General features: G+C 45.0%; 1 protein-coding gene across 3 annotated transcripts in view; it reads right to left on the bottom strand.

Moving 5' to 3' along the window:
- LOC143942767 (moesin) overlaps positions 1 to 22,600 on the bottom strand; it is a 191,876-nt gene that overhangs the window by 74,931 nt on the left and 94,345 nt on the right. For all 3 annotated transcript variants that reach the window (XM_077464264.1, XM_077464195.1, XM_077464336.1), the window contains exons 3-4: positions 16,008 to 16,103; positions 12,770 to 13,044 (exon numbers count right to left, since the gene is read on the bottom strand). In XM_077464264.1, coding sequence (XP_077320390.1) covers positions 12,770 to 13,044; positions 16,008 to 16,103 — 371 coding nt within the window. The remainder of the gene's footprint in view (positions 1 to 12,769; positions 13,045 to 16,007; positions 16,104 to 22,600) is intronic.

A 22,600-nucleotide genomic window follows, 5' to 3' on the forward strand; every position in this document is an offset into this window, starting at 1 on the left:
AAAAGAAGGAAGGGAGGAAGGAAGAAAGGGGATAAAAGAAGGAAGGGAGGAAGGAAGAAAGGAAGGAAGGAAGGAAGGAAGGAAAGAAAGAGGAAGGAAGGAAGAGAGGGGAGGAAGGAAGGAAGGAAGGAAGGAAGGAAGGAAGGAAGGAAGGAAGAGAGGGGAGGAAGGAAGAGAGGGGAGGAAAGAAGGAAGGAAGAGAGGGGAGGAAGGAAGGAAGGAAGGAAGGAAGGAAGGAGAGGAGGAAAGAAGGAAGGAACAAAGAAAGGGAGGAAGAAAAAGGGGAGGAAAGAAGGAAGGAAGAAAGGGGAGGAAAGAAGGAAGGAAGAAAGGGGAGGAAAGAAGGAAGGAAGAAAGGGGGAGGAAAGAAGGAAGGAAGAAAGGGGAGGAAAGAAGGAAGGAAGAAAGGGGAGGAAAGAAGGAAGGAAGAAAGGGGAGGAAAGAAGGAAGGAAGAAAGGGGAGGAAAGAAGGAAGGAAGAAAGGGGAGGAAAGAAGGAAGGAAGAAAGGGGAGGAAAGAAGGAAGGAAGAAAGGGGAGGAAAGAAGGAAGGAAGAAAGGGGAGGAAAGAAGGAAGGAAGAAAGGGGAGGAAAGAAGGAAGGAAGAAAGGGGAGGAAAGAAGGAAGGAAGGGGAGGAAAGAGGGGAGGAAGGAAGAAAGGGGAGGAAGGAAGAAAGGGGAGGAAGGAAGAAAGGGGAGGAAGGAAGAAAGGGGAGGAAGGAAGAAAGGGGAGAAAGGGAGGAAGGGGAGGAAAGGAAGATGAGGAAAGGAAGATGAGGAAAGAAGAAAGGGGAGGGAAGGAAGGAAGGAAGGAAGGGAAGGAAAGAAGGAAGAAAGAAGAAAGAAAGGGAAGGAAAGAAGGAAGAAAGAAGAAAGAAAGGGAAGGAAAGAAGGAGGAAAGGGGAGGAAAGAAGGAGGAAAGGGGAGGAAAGAAGGAGGAAAGGGGAGGAAAGAAGGAGGAAAGGAAAGGGAAGGGAGGGAAAGGAAGGAAGGAAGGAAGGAGAGGAAAGAAGGAAGGAAGGAGAGGAAAGAAGGAAGGAAGGAGAGGAAAGAAGGAAGGAAGGAGAGGAAAGAAGGAAGAAAGAAAGGAGAGGAAAGAAGGAAGAAAGAAAGGAGAGGAAAGAAGGAATAGGAGGAAAGAAGGAAGGAAGGAAGGAAGGAAGAAAGGAATAGGAGGAAAGAAGGAATAGGAGGAAAGAAGGAAGGAAGGAAGGAGGGAAAAAAGAAAGGGGAGGAAAGAATGAAAAGAAAGGGAAAGAAAAGAAGGAAGGAAGAAAGGGGAAGAAAGAAGGAAGGAAGGCGAGGGGGGACGACGGCGAGGGGGGGCGACGGGGAAGAGGGGGAGGGGGAGGTGATGCTTGCAATGTGTATAAAAAAATAAGAAATACAATTTTTGCCCTGACATACATTTTAACCATTTATATACAAAAAAAAGTTGAAAGCCGCTGTGCAGCCAATCACTAAACCCTCACAGAAGAATTAACATATCAATGTCATTTCAAAAAGTAATTAACAATCTCTACTGCAGCTTTGATTAAAAATCATCCCTGATGATCCCGCCATGAAGGTCTTCATTCAGACACTTCCTGTTTCACAGTGACAACACTGTCGGTTTCCCACTATTCTCCTGCGTTGTCACCTCCTTCCAGGGCATCTGCAGACTTTCCTCCGTGTATTGCGGTTTGCGAGTCACAAAGGCTAAAAAGTTTGGTCTTTTAATTGCAATAAATGAGGAGAACCTTTCTGGATTGTCTTTTTTAAATTCACCAGTAAGCTTTTGGACCCCGGATTGTCTCTCTATGCCGGGAGTGCACATTACACCGCTATGGTCCTTTGTTGTCAAAATCAGGAAACCCACTCAGAGAAATGCTGAAGTGTGTGTAGACAGGAAGTGGTTGCAAAGAGGCAGCAGGAGATCAGCAGCACAGAGATGCAGCACAAGGATGAAGCAAATAATTTTGAAATAAAAAATGGCAGAGTTTATAGTATATGGTTCTCTAGCAAACTAAACTGACACTAAACAAAGCAAACTGCCATTTAGGGGGTTCTTCCAAAGAAGTGGGGTTCTTTAAATAAGTGGCACTTCTGCTCTTGCAAGATCCATCTGAACATTTTCTTCTCTCTTCACAGGTAAATCTGCGTTTATACCAGGGGTTGACAAATTTGCTTGGACTCTAGGAGCCAGCTAAAAAAGTTAGGAGCCAGGTCCGTGACGGCGATCTGGACCTGTCCCTGGCCTGACATGGAGACGAGTGAGGGGAAGATAGCCCCCAGCCCCCCACCTGTCTCCAAGTCATTGCACATAGCTATTAGAGGGACGTTTTATTTTTTTTATTTTTTTCAAATGACTAATTTTTTTTAAATTGCATTTTAGTGTAAATATGAGATGTGAGGTCTCTCTGACCCCAAATCTCATATATAAAAGAGGACCTGTCATGCTTTTTTCTATTAGAAGGAATTTTTACATTCCTTGTAATAGGAATAAAAGTGACACACATTTTTTTTTAAAAAGAACAGTGAAAAAAAATAAAAATAGAAGTTAAAATAAGAAAAAAATAAATAATTTTAAACGCGCCCTGTCCCACCAAGCTTGCGTGCAGAAGCGAACGCATATATGAAAGCGGTGTTCAAACCACACATGTGAGGTATCGATGCGATCGGTAGAGTAAGCAATAATTCTAGCCCCAGACCTCCTCTGTAACTCAAAACGTGCAACCTGTAGAATTTTTTCAACGTCGCCTATGGAGATTTTAAAGGGTAAAAGTTTGTCGCCATTCCATGAGCGGGCGCAATTTTGAAGCATGACATGTTGGGTATCGATTTACTCGGCGTAACATTATCTTTCACAATATAAAAAAAAATTGGGCTAACTTTACTGTTGTCTTTTTTTTTTATTAAATTATTTTTCCCCCCAAAAAAAGTGCGCTTGTAAGTCCGCTGTGCAAATATGGTGTGACAGACAGTATTGCAACGACCACCATTTTATTCTCTGGGGTGTTAGAATAAAAAAAATAAAAAAATGATATAGAGCTAAATTATATATATATATATATATATATATATATATATATATATATATATATATAATGTTTAGGGGTTCTAAGTAAAAGGGAAGGAGATATGCTGGCAGACAGGGCAAGCTCCATTAGCATTGCTGGTTGTAATTCCAATGGCCGCCACAAGAGAGCGCCAGATTCCAGAAGGAACCATAGAATCACAGAAGGCCTCAAAGCCGGGGGCTCAATTACCGGCTGCCGGCGGCGCGGCCCGACGATCACGTCGGGGGGTCCACGGAAACAGGATACCCCCAGCTGTGCTGCCTCAGGCGCTAGGTCGCTAATTCTAGTCGCAAATGCGACCTGGCACCCAGGTTTTGTCGAGCCCTGGTTTATACCCCCATCTACTTCAAACTGAACACTGACTTTACTGCTCACATGCTTCTTTGGTAAATCTGTTTGTCACTGCTGTTTCAATCTCCATCTGTAGGCATGCTCACATTATTTCAATGTTTATTTAGCTATTAAAGTGGTTGTAAACCCTTACAACACACTTTGATCTATAGGTAAGCCTAGATTAAGGCTTACCTGTAGGTCCAAGAAATATCTCCTAAACCTACACGGTTTAGGAGATATTTGCCGAAAGACAGGCACCGCTGTCTACAGCGCATGCGGACTGAGCGCGGCACCGTCAACGGCGAAGATGCCGCGCGTGTCGGCTCCCGTGCGCATGCGCGGGAGGGACGTCATCGCGGCTTCGCCTGAATGACAGCGGCGGAGCAGCGAGACTAATGATTAATTGCCAGATTCAACCCACACCCAACACAGTATAAAAACAAGGCCTTCTTTACGGGGGAACACATACAGGGGGTTCTTCCAAAGAAGTGGGGTTCTTTAACCACTTGCCGACCAGCACACGACGATGTACGTCGACAGAATGGCACGGGCAGGCAAATGGGCGTACATGTACGTCCCTTTAAATTTGCCGCCCTGCCATCGGGAGCGCGCCGCCGGCGGCGCGCTCCCGCGCTGGTCGGGACCCCCGTGAGTCCGGTCACGGGACCCGCGGACTCGATCGCCCCGGGCATTCCCGCGATCGTCTCACGGAGCGGCCAAATGAAGAAATGCCGTTGTAAACAGCATTTCTCCATTCTGCCTAGCAACTAGTGACGCTGATTTCTGCTCCATGTGATTGGAGCAGAGATCAGTGTTCACTAAATGAAAGCCCAACCCCCCCACAGTTAGTAACACACCCCTAGGAACACTCAACCCCTACACTGCCACCCACTGGTTAACCCCTTGACTGCCAGTGTCATTTACACAGGAATCACTGCATTTATATAGCAGTGATTACTGTATGAATGAGAAAGGTCCCAAAAATGTGTCATAAATGTCCGATGGGTCCCCCACAATGTCGCAGTCACAATAAAAAATAAAAAATAAATAAATCACTGATCGCCGCCATTACTAGTAAAAAAAAAAAATAATAAAAAATTATTAATAAAAATGCTATAAAAAACTATCCCTATTTTGTAAACGCTATAACTTTTGCGCAAACCAATCAATCACTTATTGCGATTTTTTTGACCAAAAATATGTAGAAGAATACGTATCGGCCTAAACTGAGGGGAAAAAAAATGTTTTTTTATATATCTTTGGGGGATATTTATTATAACAAAAAGTAAAAAAATAATGCGTTTTTTTCAAAATTGTTGCTCTATCTTTGTTTATAGCGCAAAAAATAAAAACCGCAGGGGTGATCAAATACCACCAAAAGAAAGCTCTATTTGTGGGGGAAAAAAAAAGACGTCAATTTTGTTTGGGAGCCACGTCGCATGACCGCGCAATTGTCAGTTAAAGTGACGCAGTGGCGAATCGCAAAAAGTGGTCTGGTCTTTGACCAGCAAATTGGTCCGGTCTGAATGTGGTTAAATAAGTGGCACTTCTGCTCTTGCACTTCAGTGATTTGCACAAAGCACACTGCAGCAGACTGCAGGTGACCTCATTTCCAAATGATCTCACCTTCCTCTCTGAAAAATGCACTCTTTACTTCTCCTCCTTTTCACAATTGCAGCCTCTCTCCTCAAACTCCCTTTTCTTCACCCCCCTGCTCCATCCCACAATCTGTACATATCGCCATCACTTCTCCCCTCACCTCTTTCTAACTCTAAGTCCACTTGCTAACACCCACCCCAGGATACTGAAGCATGTCCCCTCATACAAATCCTACTCTCATATTACCTCCCTTACTTTTCTACTTCTCCTAACCACTGGAGATATTTCCCCTAACCCTGGGCCTCCCTTATTTAACTACCCAACACACCCATCACCCTACACCCTCTGGCAGTCGCAATCTACGCAATTTAGTCTCGATTCCTCTTCTTCCCAAGACCAGCTTCCCCCTCTCCTGCGCCCTCTGGAAAGCTCGCTCTGTCTGCAACAAAATCACCGCTGTTCATGACCTCTTTGTCACTAATTCGTTTAATCTACTTGCTCTCACAGAAACCTGGCTCCACAAATCTGATACCCCTTCTCCTGCTTCCCTCACCCAGGGTGGCCTTCACTGGACTCACTCCCCTAGGCCTAATGGACGCAAGGGAGGTGGAGTGGGACTCCTCCTATCCCCCCAATGCACCTTCCAGGTTATTCACTCCCCTCCCTCTCATCATTTGAAGCTCACTGTATACATCTATTCTCTCCTACTTCCCTAAGAATTGCTGTGATCTACCGGTCCCCTGGACCATTATCAACTTTCCTTGATGAGTTCTCTGCCTGGCTACCCTACTTTCTGTCTTCAGAAATTCCCACAGTCCTTCTCTGTGATTTCAACATCCCTGCTAATACAAACACTCCTGCTACTTCTAAACTTCTTAGTCTAACCTCTTCATTTGACCTGAAGCAATGGGTACAGGCTTCTACTCATTCTGATGGCAACACCCTTGACCTTGTATTCTCCTACCTTTGCACTCCATGCAACCTCTCAAATAATCCTTCTCCTCTTTCCGACCATCACCTAATTAATTTCTCTCTCTCTTTGTCTTCCAACACCTTTCCCTCCAATCGCCTAACCATCACCCGTAGAAACTTTCGCAACTTCAACTCTTCTCTCCTCTATTCTGCTGCTGACCACCTCTATGATAAAATCTCTCCCCTGTCCTGCCCCAACCAAGCCACTTCCATCTACAATAAAACCCTGTCCTCCACCCTGGACAAGCTCGCTCCAATCACTACACGCAGAATCAGGCCTCGACCCCTACAACCCTGGCAAACAGATGACACTAGAATTCTCAAAAAACATAGTCGCGCTCTTGAGCATCTGTGGCACAAGACCAAGTCTCGCAAAGACTTCAACCAATAGAAGTCTGCCCTCCAAAAATACTACTCTTTCCTCCACACTGCCAAGCAGACCTATTTTACAACTCTTATTAACACCTCATCCAGTCCCCGTAAACTTTTCTCTACCTTCAACTCTCTACTCCGTCCTCCACCGCCTCCACCCACTGACTCACTCACTGCCCAGGAGATTGCTAATCACTTCAAAAACAAGATTGATACACTCCGTGATGAAATCTCCACTCTACAGGTATCTCCCCCAGTTAAGACCCCACTACAACAGGTACTCTCAACGCTCCCCGTATTCAAAACTGCTACTATAGACAAAGTTGCTAAACTCCTTTCTAACGCCCACCTAACCACCTGCCCCCTGGATCTTATTCCCTCTCAAACACTACGGTCGCCATCTGACTCTATACTACACTCAATAACTCACATCTTCAATCTCTCCCTCACCTCTGGCATTTTCCCCAATGCTCTAAAACATGCACTGGTCACCCCCATACTTAAAAAGCCATCCTTGGACCCTACCAATCCTAACAACCTACGCCCTATCTCCTTGCTCCCATTTTCCTCTAAACTCCTTGAATGCCTGGTTTACAACCGAGTGACTACCTCATTAAAAAACAACCTTCTTATTCGGGGTGTCCTGATTAAACACGGCTCGCGCATCAAAAAAGAGACTGGGAAACAATTGGACTCGCTTCTGGCCAAACTCCAGGTTCTGGAGTCGAAACACAAGGCCTCCCTGGATCCATCCGTGGAGGCTGAACTTTCCTCTCTTCGAAGCCAGGTCAATGACCTCCTTGGCTACAAAGCCAAGGCGGCGTTACAAAAATGCAGACTCGTGGCCTATGAATCGGGTAATAAGTGCGGGCGTATTCTGGCGCGGGCGGTCCGAGACATTAAGACACAGACCTATGTCCCTCGAATTAGGTCGAAGCGAATGTGGATGTCGGCCTCCCGCATCAGATAGCGGCTGCATTCAAAAACTTTTACAATACCCTCTACAATCTACCACCCCCTCCGGGAGGACGACCTCTGATGGAGGCGTATGTGAGTTCTAGTCAGATCCCTACATTATCACCTGACAGTGTAGCTGAATTGGAGGCCCCGATAACTCCTGAGGAGTTGGAGTCGGCGCTTAACACGGCTAAACCTGGGAGGGCGCCTGGACCGGATGGCTTCACCCTCCCGTATTATAAGACGTTATTCCCCATCCTTAGCCCTCATATGGTGACCTTTTTTAATGACATAGGGAACACGGCCACCTTCGTCACTGATACCACTCGGGCCCATATCACGGTCATCCCCAAAGAAGGCAAAGACCCCTTGGCCTGTAGTAGCTACAGACCAATCTCATTGTTAAATACGGATCTTAAATTATTCACCAAGATATTAGCAACACGATTGGCCAGACATGTGCAGTCCCTAGTCCATCAGGATCAGGTGGGCTTCATTCCCACGAGGGAAGCCAGAGACAGCACAACCAAGGTATTGAATCTGATCCACGTTGCGAACCAGGGCCCCACTCCTTCCATTTTCCTTAATACAGACGCTGAAAAAGCCTTCGACAGGGTTAACTGGGAGTATATGTCCACTGTCCTCCACCACATAGGCTTAGGTGAGAAAATGCTTAGGTGGATAGCCCAATTATACGCTACCCCGACGGCACAAATTAAGGTGAATGGGATACTGTCGGAGCCCCTGCTGATTAAAAATGGAACCAGGCAGGGCTGCCCGTTGTCGCCACTTCTTTTTGCCCTTTCCTTGGAGCCCTTTCTATGTAGAGTTAGGAATAACCCCGATATCCAAGGCATAGTTGCGGGTGATGCTCACTTCAAGGTCTCTGCGTATGCGGATGACTTGCTGTTCTCCCTCTCCAATCCAGTGATATCCCTCCCGAATCTCCTCCGGGAATTCGAGGAATACGGGCAAGTCTCTAATTTAAAGATTAACTACACTAAATCGGAAGCCATGGGAGTGGCACTGTCGCAAGCGACCATGCAGGGGCTTCGGTCCAGCTTTAATTTTAAATGGACGTCCACGGCGCTGTCGTACCTGGGGACTTTTGTCCCGGCAAATCTAAATCACGTCTTTAAACTCAATTTCCCTCCCCTGCTGACCAGAACCAGGACTCTTCTGGAATCCTGGAATAAAGGCCTTCATTCATGGTTTGGCAGGTGTAACCTGCTTAAGATGTGCATCCTGCCCAAATTTTTATATCTGCTGCAGGCACTCCCTATTTCGGTACCCACGTCATATTTTCGACAGGTTCACGGTTTGTTTACTGGCTTTATTTGGGCACATAGGAAGCAGAGATTGGCCCGGAATTTACTCTCCATGCCCAAACTCTTCGGCGGCCTTGCCGTTCCTGATGTAAAGAAATACTATCAGGCGGTACACCTCGGTAGAATTGTAGACTGGTGCCGGCACCGGGATCTGAAGCTGTGGATCCGGTTGGAGCAGGCCCAGGTCCGGGTGCCGTTATCAGGGGCTGCCTGGTGTTATAGACACCTCCCGGCCCACATGAAGAGGCATCCCCTGATAGGGACGACGCTACGGGTGGGGTCACAGATTTGCTCAAAGGGGTCGCTATCCACGCCTAACTCCCCGCTATTTCCTATTATGGGGAACCCACAATTCTCCCCTGGTATGGACCCCCATCTTCTGCAGGCCATGTCCAGTAGCGGGTGCACACAAGCACGATGTTTCCGGACAGGTGGGGACTGGCCGTCTATAGAGGCGCTCTGTAATTCATCGGGACCCTATAAATTAGCCTTTTGGACTGCTGTCCAACTTAGACACTTTTTTCGAGCCCTCCCATCCCCCCTCCGATTTGACGGACCGTTGACTGCCTTTGAGGAATGTTGCTCTGGCAACAGGGTGCTTCCAAGAACGCTGTCCACAATGTACAATCTCCTTATCACACCCGGGGATGATGCTCATTTGACCTTCCTGACAAAATGGGAGAGGGACTTGAACTGTACGTTTACTCCGAGCCAGACTCAAAACATTGTAGCATTGGCCCTGAAATCTACCATCTGTACGACCATACAGGAAACAAACTATAAAATCCTGACGAGATGGTACTTAACTCCTCAGGCTTTGCATTCTTTCTATCCGACCACCTCTGCGCTTTGTTGGAGATGCGGACTGGAACAGGGCACTTTGTTGCATGTGTTTTGGTCATGTTCGAAGTTGTCTCACTTTTGGTCCACTGTTAGGACCGTTATTCAAAAATTTACGGAGTATAATGTCCCCAATGACCCGGCCTTCTTCCTCCTGCACGTGAACGCCATGTCCACTAAAAAGTACAAAAAATCCATTCTATGTCCTCTGGTGAATGCCGCAAGAGCATGTATACCGCTCCACTGGAAAAGCCAGGCCCCTCCATCGGTGGCGTCCTGGGTTCGTAAGGTGGAGGAAATTAGTAGACTGGAGGACCTGGTGCTTACGGGGAGGCAACAGCAGGAAAGATTTAGGAAAACATGGGCACTCTGGCACCAATTTATCTTCTCGCCCGAAGGGGTATCTCTGAGGACCTTGTAATATGTTCGGCGATATATACTGCATGGGGGGTAGGGCAGTCCTGAATCAACCAGAAATCCCCCCCTCCCCCCCCTCACCTCACCCCCCCCCTCTCCTCCCCCCCCCTCACCTCACCCCCCCCTCTCCTTCCCCCCCCCCCTCTCCTTCCCCCCCCCCCCTCACCTCACCCCCCCCTCTCCTTCCCCCCCCCCCTCTCCTTCCCCCCCCCCCCTCACCTCACCCCCCTCTCCTTCCCCTCTCAGTCTTCCCCGTCAGTGTCCCTTCCCCTACCCTTAATGGTCTCTGCCTTGGTACTGGGTTTTTACCGGGGTATCGAGGTTCTGATGAGAGCCGGAGATGGGGGAACTGAAGGGATCTAGGCTCCCAAACACGCTTCAGCATTGGAGGTGTTATGGATGGGCCATGTACAATGTTTTTTATGATCCTGTCTCTCCCGTGAACTCGGCAATATGTTTGATGTACGTTTCCCTTTTCCTCCCTCCCCTTTTCTTTTGTATCCCACTTCTATGTTGTATTACATGTCCATGCCCATGTTGGGCATTGTTTGAAAATTCATAAAATTTATATTTGAAAAAAAAAAAAAAAAAACAACCTTCTTGATCCCCTTCAATCTGGATTTCGCCCTCAACACTCAACAGAAACTGCACTTTTAAAACTCACAAATGACCTACTAACTGTAAAAACCAACGGACACCATTCTGTACTCCTACTTCTGGACCTTTCAGCTGCCTTTGACATGGTTGACCACCCTCTCCTCCTCAAAAAAGTTTACTCCCTTGGTCGCCATGACTCTGCTCTTCAGCGGCTCTCATCCTACCTATCCCAACACACCTTCAGCGTCACTTACAATTCTACTTCCTCCACCCCTCTTCCCTTCTCTGTCAGAGTCCCCCAAGGTTCTGTTCTTGGACCCCTTTTATTTTCAATCTACACCTCTTCCCTGGGTCAGCCGATAGCCTCTCACGGCTTTCAATATCATTTCTACGCTGACGACACACAAATCTATCTCTCCACCCCTTAACTCACTCAGTCTCCTTGCGCATCCCCAACTTACTAACAGACATCTGTATGGATGTCACAAAACTTCCTTAAACTCAACTTGTCCAAAACCAAAATTATATTTCCTCCCTCTTCCCCTGACTTCTCTGTCAAGAGTAATGGCACAACCATCCACCCATCCCCACATGTCAGGGTGCTAGGTGTTGTCCTGGACTCTGAACTCTCTTTTCAGCCCCACATCCAATCACTTTCCAAAGCTTGCCGCCTCAACCTCCGCAATATTTCGAAACTACGTCCCTTTCTAACCAATGAAACCACAAAGCTCCCGATTCACTCCCTGGTTATCTCTTGCCTTGACTACTGCAACTCCCTCCTCATTGGCTCACCTTTAAATAGACTATCCCCCCTTCAGTCCATCATGAATGCTGCTGCCAGACTCATATACCTTACAAACGCACAGTGTCTGCTACCCCTCTCTGCCAATCCCTCCATTGGCTGCCACTTGCCCAACGAATGCTGGTTTTTTTTTTTGCCTTCCTCTGGATCAATTGTGGGCATAAAATTGGGTATTTGGATTGTACGATTATTTTTTATTTTATTTATTTGTTTTTAAGGTTGAACTGGATGGACTTGTGTCTTTTTTCAACCTAACTATGTATCTATGAATTAAATTCAAAATACTAACACTTATATACAAAGCCATCCACAACTCTGCCCCCAACTACATCACTAGCCTATTGTCAAAATACCAATCTAATCGCCCACTTCGTTCCTCCCAAGACCTCATGCTCTCTAGCTCCCTCATCACCTCCTCCCATAGCCGCCTCCAGGACTTCTCCCGAGCCTCGCCCATCCTCTGGAACTCACTACCCCAATCTGTCAGACTGTATCCAAATGTATCCACTTTTAGGCGATCCCTGAAAACTTTCCTCTTCAGAGAAGCCTATCCTGCCTCCATGTAACAACTGCACTATTGTCTCCATTAGCTCATCCCCCACAGCTATTACCCTTTTGTATAAATTGACCCTCCCTCCTAGATTGTAAGCTCTAATGAGCAGGGTCCTCTGATTCCCCTTGCCTTGAATTGTAATGTCTACCCCAATGTTGTAAAGCACTGCGTAAACTGTCGGCTCTATATAAATCCTGTATAATAATAATAATAATTTAAGGTTTACATCTACTTAGAAGATGTACAGGCCAGACACGCCCTCAGAAAGTGGCAGGGCTGGGCATGACGGAACAACAAAAAGATAGCAACAGACAGCTCCCACATGGCCCGCCAACGTTAGGCAGCATGCAGAGGAAGAACAGAAACTTTGCTGTAGATAAAGAAAGAAAAACAGATGTAGGGTGGAGCAGGTACAGAGGAGCTTATAATAGAGATACTGCACAGTGTGCAAGGCAAGGTGGCCTAAAGGGGAACTCCAGCCTGAAAAATAATTACAAAAATAAAGGCAACCATTTGTCTCCTGGCCTGCCAATCAGGACTGTGCTGCAGAGCTGTGTAAATCTCAGGACTGAAAGGACAGAGATACAAATCCTTTGACAGAAAACATCCGATGATGTATGTATTTAATCTATGTTCAGCTTCTTGCCCAAAGATGAGCTTTTACATTATCAAAGCTGCTACTATGGTAGAAGAAAGGGTCTGGCACCCCACTATGGTAGAAGGAAGGGTCTGGCACCCCACTATGGTAGAAGGAAGGGTCTGGCACCCCACTATGGTAGAAGGAAGGGTCTGGCACCCTACTATGGTAGAAGGAAGGTTCTGGCACCCTACTATGGTAGAAGGAAGGTTCTGGCACCCTACTATGGTAGAAGGAAGGTTCTGGCACCCTACTATGGTAGAAGGTTCTGGTACCCTAGTACGGCATAAGCAACATTCTGGTACCTCTGAGGGAGAAGCTTGTCCTGGGACAGGTAGCCTGACTTCTGTACATCCTTGTTATAATCCCCATACTTGGCCTGTACAGCGTAGGAGGCCAGGAGCACGGCAGTCTCTGGTGGGCAGTAGATGTCGTCATTCAGGATGCCTTCCTTCACCTGCAGGAAGAAGAGTCTCTGGGTGATGTCCTGGATCAGCTCCTCAGAGACATCCTCGGGGTAGAATTTCCCCCGAAACTTGAAGAGCAGTGGGCTGTCCTTCCTCACATCCTGGGCCGTCACCTAAGAAAAAAAATCTGGTCAGTGACTGTGCTTAGGCTGGGATGTTATCAGGGGGCATTTCCTCAGTCTCAAAAAAAAAAAAAAAAAAAAATCGCATTATGGCCACTAGATGGAGCTGTCAAGAACCGTCAATAAGTATTAATTTCTTATGACCATCAGTGCCATCTAGTGGCAATAGACTGCAGTTACATTAGTTTGGTGCCATAGCCAGCAAAATCAGCTACTTTCTCTCCAGATCAGATGTTCTTCATTCATAAGAATCACGTGAATCAGGAAAATGCTTCATTATAGCCACTAGATGGAGACAATTATAAGAAATACTTATTTACTGTTATTTCCAGTTCCATCTAGTGGCCATAAAAACAGTTTTGTGCAATTGCCAGCAAAAGTTGGGTAAAACTTCGTTATGGCCACTAGATGGAGCTGGCAACAGTAAATAAGTATCTTTTTTATGACCATCAGCAGCATCTAGTGGCCATGGACTGCATGTACAGTCATCCTGGGCCATTGCTACTAAAATTACCTATTTTCTCTCTAGATCAGATGTTCTTCATAAGAAAAGCGTGAATCAGTAAAATACAGCATTATGGCCACTAGATGGAGCTGCCAATAGCAGTTAAGTATTTCCTACGATCAGCTCCATCTAGTGGCCATGGATCACATGTACATTTGTTCTGTGCCATTGTCAGCAAAATTTGCTATTTTCTCTCTATGTCAGATGTTCTTCATTCATAAGAATAACATGAATCAGCAAAATACAGCATTATGGCCACTAGATGGAGAGGGCTAGAACAATAAATCCTTTATGATCATTAGTGCCATCTAGTGACCATAATTGGAGTATTTGACCGATTTATATTATAAATGAACAACATCTGACCTGGACAGAAAATAGGGGATTTTGCTGGCAATCACACATAACAAATGTACATATAGTCCATGACGACTAAATGGAGCAGATGATCATAGTAAACACTTATTAACTGCTATTAGCAGCTGCATCATGTGGCCATTATGCAGTATTTTTTTTTTTTGAGCCACATAATTCTTATGCCTAAAGAACATCCGACCTGGACAGAAAATGGACGATTTTGCTGGCAATCGCACAGAACAAATGTACATGCAGTCCATGGCCACTAGATGGAGCGGATGGTCAGAAATTCTCATTTGCTGCTATTGCCAGCCCCATCTAGTGGCCATTGATTGCATGTGCATTCATTCTGTGCCATTGCCAGCAAAATCTGCTTTTTTCTGTCCAGGTAGGATGTTCTTTAGTCAAAATAATAATGTGGATCAAAAAACAAAAAACTGCATTATAGCCACTAGATGGAGCTGGTAATAGCAGTTAATAAGCATTTCCTATGATGATTAGCTCCATTTGGTGGCCATGGACTACATGTACATTTGTTCTGTGCCACTGCCAGCAAAATTTGCCATTTTCCCTCTAGTTCAGATGCTCTTCATTCATAAGAACAACATGAATCAGGAAAATACAGCATTATGGCCACTAGATGGAGCTGCCAATAGCAGTTATTTCCTAGGATCAGCTCCATCTAGTGGCCATGGATTACATGTACATTACATTTGTTCTGTGCCATTGCCAGGAAAATTCGCTATTTTCTCTCTAGATCAGATGTTCTTCATTCATAAGAATACGAATCAGGAAAATACAGCATTATGACCACTAGATGGAGCTTAAGTATTTTTTATGAGCATTAGTGCCATCTAGTGACCATAATTCGGTATTTTCCCTGATTCACGCTATTCTTACAAATGAAGAACATTTGATCTAGGGAGAAAATAGCAGATTTGTGTCCAGTCCATGGCCACTAGATGGAGCTGATGGTCATATAAAATAAATGGTTATTTACTGCTATTACCGGCTCCATCTAGTGGCCATAATGCTGTATTTTTCTGATTCACATTATAATTCTTATGAATGAAGAACATCCGACCTAAAGAGAAAATAGTCCAGTAACATTCGCGTTTGCAGACCCTCACACATGTAGTGTCGCAGGATGAATGACTCAGAATTTTCTATAAAAAAAAATATATATACATCTCATACTGTGCTGCTTTAAAATATGATCTATTGGAAATCATCTATTTAAAATCGATCACTTAATCTAGATTACAATTGGTTCTTGGACAGACAGATATTGAGTCGATCGACCAAAAGCAATTGTCACAGTTCTGTCTTCAATGATCGACATGCCAGAGTGGAAAGTGGTCCTATTTCCTTGTGGTAGAGCAAAAACACATTATAAAAAATAAAAATAAAAAATAAAAACCCCGGGGCTGTTTTTTTCCCGTTGAAACTGAACGTTCTGGGACCAAAAATCGAATGTTATTATTATGCAATTCACTTCCCGGGTTTTATGTTAAATAAAAATAAAGTAAAATCAGGGAATGGCGCATTTTAGACACCAGGTGGAGCTGATGACCATAATAAATAAACGCCTATTCGCTAGGCTCCTCATCGCCATCTAGTGGCTCTATTATATTATTTTCTCACCAGGTTAAATGTTACTCATTAATACAAATTAGGGTGAATCAGGAGAACACCACAATCTAGCCACTAGATGGCGCTGATGACTAATAAATAAATGCTTAGTCACAGGATAATCAGCACCATCTAGTGGCCATACTGTCGTAATTTTGCCGAGACAATATTTTCACTGAATGAATAACTGTCAACCTGAAGAGAGAAAACGGTCTAAAAACAGTCGATTCTGTCCCCGACAGAGCATACATATATCTAGTATTAAAGGAACAATAGCTCTGTAGATTATTATTTTTTTTTTTGATGAATGTTTGATTGTATGGAACGGGCTGGACTCAAGCCCTTGGCCAAAACCGGGGTGGACTCAAGCCCTTGACCAAAACCGGGGTGGACTCAAGCCCTTGGCCAAACGGAATTGAGTTTCATGGAAGCAAATGTTTGATCGTGCTATAAACATTACCTTTTTGTTGAGCTTCAGCCATGTGGAGAAGCCTTTGGTGTCTTGATACTGTAACCCAAAAAACCAGACTTCCCGAAGGCCGATCGTTTTCACCACCTGCAGAGAGGAAAGAGGAGACATCCATTAGTTCTGATATAAATCTGAACTCTGAGCCAATAAGACATAAATAAATAGTAACACGAGAAAAAAACAGCACAAGGGGCCGTAGTTCATGGGCTGACAGGAAACATGCCGATAGGAGGAGAGAGCAGAGTCACAAAGAAATGAGCTCATCACTGTGCGGCTTCTACATTCACTGTCCAGTCACAGGTTGAGGGCTTGTCCGGGATCACATGGACTCATGGGAAGTGGGTTGAATGATTCTGGCCATGAGTCCGAGGGCATCAATTGGCAGAATAAAGTACTGAGGGGGAGTAATCTCAGGACTGAAGCTGGGGCTGTTATATCATCTTTCGTTTGCATTTTGTTATTTTAGGATGCAGTTCTGCTTTAACATACTATGGCTTGTTCAGTTGTCTGGAAATGTTTCCCAAGAGAATCATTAGAAGCCCCAGCAAGCTGCCTTATTTCCCCATCTGCAGGACATCCAGCATCATCCAGACCTTTCCTCCTTATCCTAAATGTACCTGGCCCCATTCCTTTCATCAGTTCTTTCAATCATGTAGGCTCAACATCACGTGTTTTACCTAAATGTAAATGCAGCCTGTCTAGGAATGCCCACTCCCCCACACTGACACCCACCCATCAAAGCATTTTGATATTTGCATAACTCCTCCCAAGATCCCACCCACTGCTTTCATCAGGTCAGAGGGCTCATGAGGAGTGGTTTCCTGTTTTCAGGAAATGAGATACAGCACCCTGCCGACCCCTCCCACCAGCTGGGATCTGCCCAGTGATGATGTCACTGTGTCCAAAATAAAATATCCAATTAAAACCAGTTCCATTGATAAATGTGATTGGTGGGGTGATAAGAAATATGCAAAGAACTACAGGTGATATGGATGTTTGCCTTGTTCCTTGTGTGTACTTTGTGTAGCTGAAAAGGCGCTGGCTTATTGTTTATGCAACTTTCTTAAAGAGGAAGTAAACCCTCATGAGTTTACTTCCTCTTTTTTTCCCTGCAAAGGTAAAGCATAATGGACTACTATGCATCGCATAGTAGCCCATTATGTGTCACTTACCTGACACAGGAGCCAGCGAAGTCGCCGCTGTCCCCTGTAGTCCGCCGCATCCATCTTGCTGGTGGCGTCTCGCAGCTCCGCTGCTGTCATTCGGCGAAGCCGCGATGACGTCACTCCCGCGCATGCGCACAGGAGTCGACAAATGCGGCAGCTCCATTCTTGGAACTGCCGCGCTCAGTGCGCCGCTGTCTACGGCGCATGCGCCGTAGACAGCGGTGCCCGTTTTCGGGCAAATATCTCCTAAACCATATAGGTTTAGGAGATATTGCTTGGACCTACAGGTAAGCCTTAATCTAGGCTTACCTGTAGGTCAAAGTGGTTTGTAAGGGTTTACAACCACTTTAAGTCCTGACCAAGGCCTGGGGCAATACTTAAGAAACTAGCAGATATTACCAAATTAGGAAACCTTGTAAAGGCACTCTGGCTTTGGCAATAAAGCTGACAATGCACCATGAGTCACCAGTGTGCCTTAGCCAATGGCAGGTTGCCAAATACTACTATAAAGTAACTATGTACATATTTCCTGGTGTGATTTTGCTGTGGACCTTCTGCTGGAAGGGTCCCTCATCCGTTTGTACTGTACATCTGTAATAAATCTGTCTTTTAATCAACATGACCGGAGTTGACTGATCAGTAAGAGAATGGAATTTTACTGACATCATGGTCCTTCGAGCCGGAAGTCAGGATTAGGTGGTTGATCGAACGGTTCCGTCCAAAATATCTGTGATTTTTAGACTCCCTCTCGCCGAGACCTAGGTCCACCCACTCAAGTTAAGTGGTAAAAAGAGGCTGGTCGGTTCCGGAACCACACCCAAGCTCTGCTACTGGACTTATTTGATCCAGTCCTCCGTCTGTGAAAGGCAAGACAGATCATTTCTTTTCTCTTCTACTCAAGGTGATTTTTTTTTTTTTTTTTTATTTATGGAGTATGTCGGCACTGTGGCTAGGTGACACAGGGGCCAAAGACAGAGGCACTTGGGGACATTGCCTATGGTAAATACACGTAGCCCGCTGTCCGAGACAGATTACAAAAAATATAAGGTACAGGAAGATGATTGATAATTGTTGTGAATAGTGACTACAAGTATTCTGGATAGATTACAGAGAGTCACGGTGGCCATTTCAGGTTTTTGATGGTTGGGACAAAAGAGGAAGTAAATGTGCGAGTAGGCTAACTTTTTCAGCAACACTTCCCCCCATAGATCGATTCTTTTTCTCTTTTTCTCTCGAGAGCAATATTTCCAGCACTGTTCCTTTTGCTGCATTTGTTAACACATGAGATTAACTCTCTTGGTCTTTCTTCCTCATGTTTAACCTTACTGCAGCGATTTTTTTTTAATTCTCTACTGAGTGTGGAGTGTCTTGATATTTTTTCTTTTCTTGTATTCTTATTGTTCATGATCCAAGGGTTGCTAGTCTGGTGGTTTACAAATTGATAAAAGGCCTGCTTAAATGCTAATGGTAGGGAATTTGTTTGCTAAGGCAGAGATCTATATATCTATATCTATATCTATGTATCTATATATCCCTGTGTCCCTGCAGATTTGTGGTTAAAAAAAAAAAAAAAAAAAAACTAGACTCACCCTTCTCCCGTTGTGTGTGTGTAGAAAAAAAAAAAAAAAGAAGAGACACGGGGAATAGACTCTGCAAAGGTATTTCTTGCGCTTGTTTGTGTTGTTGCTGTGGTACCAAATGTACCATTAGAAGGTGATAAGAAATTTATGCATGGTAAAAGTCCAAAGAATGTTAAATATTGCCGTAAGTGGGAAAAGGACTGTGGGTTTAATGGGAAACTAACAGTGAGGGGTTGTCAAGCTTTAGTAGATAGAATTAAAATGTTTGGACCAAAGGATCAGAAGCGATATGGTCTTCAAGTAGCAGAGGAATGGTTGCAACAAGCGCAGAGAAGAGCAGAAAGTAAAGCTAAATCAAACCAAAGGAATAAATCCCAAATGCAGTTGCCTTTGGTTGATGGAGAAGATAATACTATGTGTATAGTGCAGCAACCACCGCCCCATCATGCCCCACCCCCTCCACAGCCAACATATCCCACCCTGCCTCAGGGGGCTGGAACTAACCCCTTCATCCTGCAGTCACACCCTCTTCCCCTTCAAGCCTCCACCCCCCAGAAGGGACCCAACCAGCCCCCACAGGAAGGCTTGGGCGTCTCCCCTATTGCACAAGCAGCCCATGACAGCCCTAGGGTAAACAGATCCATGATAGAGACATTAATGGAAGCCATTGCTAAGGGGTGGGCACAGGTGGGGGAAACAGCCCGAAATCGAAGAGCTCCCACAAGATACCCTGGGGAGGACAAGGAGGAGAATATGTGCCCTCTGATTGAGGTCCCTAATCCAATGGCAGGTCAAAACATAAATGGACAAGTCCAGCCTCTTACTATGTCCGTATATCGGGCCTGGACTGAAAGTGATGTGCAAAAAGCCACCGAACATATTAAGCACCCCAAATTAGGTCCAGCAGAATTTGTTGAAAATATTCTAGGGCTACGAGATAGCTATAAATTAAATGGGGTGGAGGTAGAGCGGGCAATCAGACGTGTATTGGGGCCAGATTAGGCCTCAGTAAAAGGAGACTGGGAACCATGTGCAGTGGACCACCAAGGGAATAGGGGACTCCCTCTTGCTCCAAATCACGCAGATTTAAATGCGAGAGTAAATAATCTTCTCCAACGAATAACTAATAGATTCATCCAGCGCACAGATTGGCAAAAGATCAATATGACTGCACAAGAGGATAAGGAAAACGTTAACGATTATTTAAATAGATTAAGGGAAATTTTCAAATCATACTCCGGGTTATCGGAATCAGAGGACATTAATAGTGCATATCAGCAACAGCTGAAGATTACTTTTTGGATTAAAACCAGAGCACAAAGAGCATATCACAAAAATGATGGTCACATATAGAACAGCTGGAGTGTTAGACACGTTACAATGCGCAAAACATAATGAAAGGTGGCTTAAGGAGAAAGGAAAGAAGAATATGAAAGTGAAAGTTTTCTTGCAAGGTGACAATAATGAGAATGATGGGGAGGAATATACTGTTGATGCTGCGCCCAAGAACAGAGGGATAGGTTGGGGCGGCAACAGGGGGAGAGGCAGGGGCAGGTATAGAGGAAGAGGTAGGAATGAAGGGAACAGAGAAGGGTGGCATACAGTGGAATGAAGAAAATGAGACAGCTTTTACCGAATTAAAAAGAACATTAACAAGCACCTCAGTGCTGGGACTACCCAACTATGAGAAACTGTTTGAGCAAACTGTAGATTCAAGAGATGGACACATGACATCAGTACTGACACAGACACATGGGGGTAAATAAAGACCAATCGCATATTACTCCAGTAAACTTGATAATGTGACAAGAGCACTTCCCCCATGTGTGCAGGCAGTGGTCGCAGCAGCAGAAGCAAATAAGGCTTCAGCCTCCATTGTACTGTATCACCCGCTCATATTAAAGGTACCACATGCTGCATCAGTAATATTACTACAAAAGAAAATTTCACACCTTAGCCCAGCAAGACACTTATCCTGTATGACCATGCTTTTGACACAACCGCATATAACCATCCAAAGGTGCACTACTTTAAACCCATCCACACTTCTGCCAATACCAACAGATGGTGAAAAACATGATTGTACGGCCGCTATTGCTGAGAAGGTATTACCTAGGAGTGACCTTAAAGACACCCCATTACCATATTCTGACATGACACTTTTTGTTGACGGATCCAGCAGAAAGAATCCTGATGGCATGAATGCTACTGGATATGCAGTCGTCACACAAACAGGGGTACTGGAAGCTGAAATGTTACCTAGACATTACTCAGCACAAGTAGCAGAATTAATCGCTCTTACAAGAGCATGTACCCTAGCTGAAGGGAAAAAGGCCACCATCTACACAGACAGCCAGTACGCATTTTCTACAGTGCATGTATTTGCCCGGCAATGGAAAAACAGGGGAATGGTCACTTCTGGGGGCAAACCCATTTCACATACTGATTTCATTTTAGGATTACTCGATGCTTTCCAGCTTCCAGTGGAGCTGGCAATATGTAAATCTCAGGCCCATACAAAAGGCAAAGACCCAATATGTGAGGGGAATAAAAAAAGCAGACAAAGCTGCTAAACAAGCAGCTAATCAATCTACACATATCTTAGTACAACAGGAAGATATACAATTAGATCACACAATTTTGAAGGATATGCAAAGTTGTGCACCCCCATCTGAAAAACAACTTTGGGTCACAAAAGGATGCACCCTCCAGGAGGACATATATATCTCTCCAGAGAACAAACCAGTCCTGCCAAAGTCTTTATTTAAGTATGCAGCATGGAGTAACACAGGTGTCAAACATGGTGGGGGAGTGAGCTACTAAATAAAGTGGTAGCAGCCTATGGCTTTACAAACTACTCAAAAATTTTTGTTCTCAATGCATTATATGTGCAAGACACAATGCTCAGGGAGGCATAACACCACGGAAAGGGAAGTTCCCCGCACCTCAATATCCATTCTAACACACTTGCATGGATTTTATTGAATTAGACAAATGTGAAAAGGAAGAAATATTGTTTGGTAATCATTGATGCATTGACCAAATGGGTAGAGATATTCCCCACAGGAAGTGCCGAAGCCTTAAAGCGGTAGTAAACCCGCAATTTTTTTTTTTTTTTTTTAACACCTGCAAAGCAAAAGGCATAATGAGCTAGTATGCACCGCATACTAGCTCATTATGAAATACTTACCTTAGAACGAGGCCCCGACATCTGGCACGATCCACGCCGAGGGAGCTGACATGCTCCCTCGGCGTTTCTTCCGGGTATCGCGGCTCCGGCGCTGTGAGTGGCCGGAGCCGCGATATCGTCACTCCCGCGCGGGAGATTTCTTTCCGGCCGCTGCCGGATTTTCAGGCCGAGAATCCCCTCGTGCACATGCGCCGCTGCAGTCAGCGGCGCATACCGAGGGGAATATCTCCTAAACCGTACAGGTTTAGGAGATATTTTTTTTACCTACAGGTAAGCCTTATTATAGGCTTTCCTGTAGGTAAAAGTTACAAAAAAAAGAGTATACAACCACTTTAACAGTAGCCAAAGCCTTACTAAAAGATATCATTCCACGATTTGGGATACCAGAGAAGATTTATAGTGATAATGGTCCACATTTTTGTAAATCAGACCATAAAACACAGAAGTGATGGGTATAGAAGTAAAGAATCACTGTGCATATCACCCTCAGTCAGCAGGGCTCGTAGAAAGACATAATGGGATATTAAAGAGCAAGCTAAAAAAGGCTATGGCAGAGACAGGGAAAAATTGGATGTACTGTCTCCAACTAGCTATTTTAAGCATGCACATCACCCCCACCAAGGAGGGGCTGAGTCCATTTGAAATGAT

This window comes from Lithobates pipiens, unplaced genomic scaffold, assembly GCF_037356315.1.
Source record: "Lithobates pipiens isolate NorthernLeopardFrog02 unplaced genomic scaffold, aLitPip1_a1.2 Scaffold_1, whole genome shotgun sequence".
NCBI classification, from domain to species: domain Eukaryota; kingdom Metazoa; phylum Chordata; class Amphibia; order Anura; family Ranidae; genus Lithobates; species Lithobates pipiens.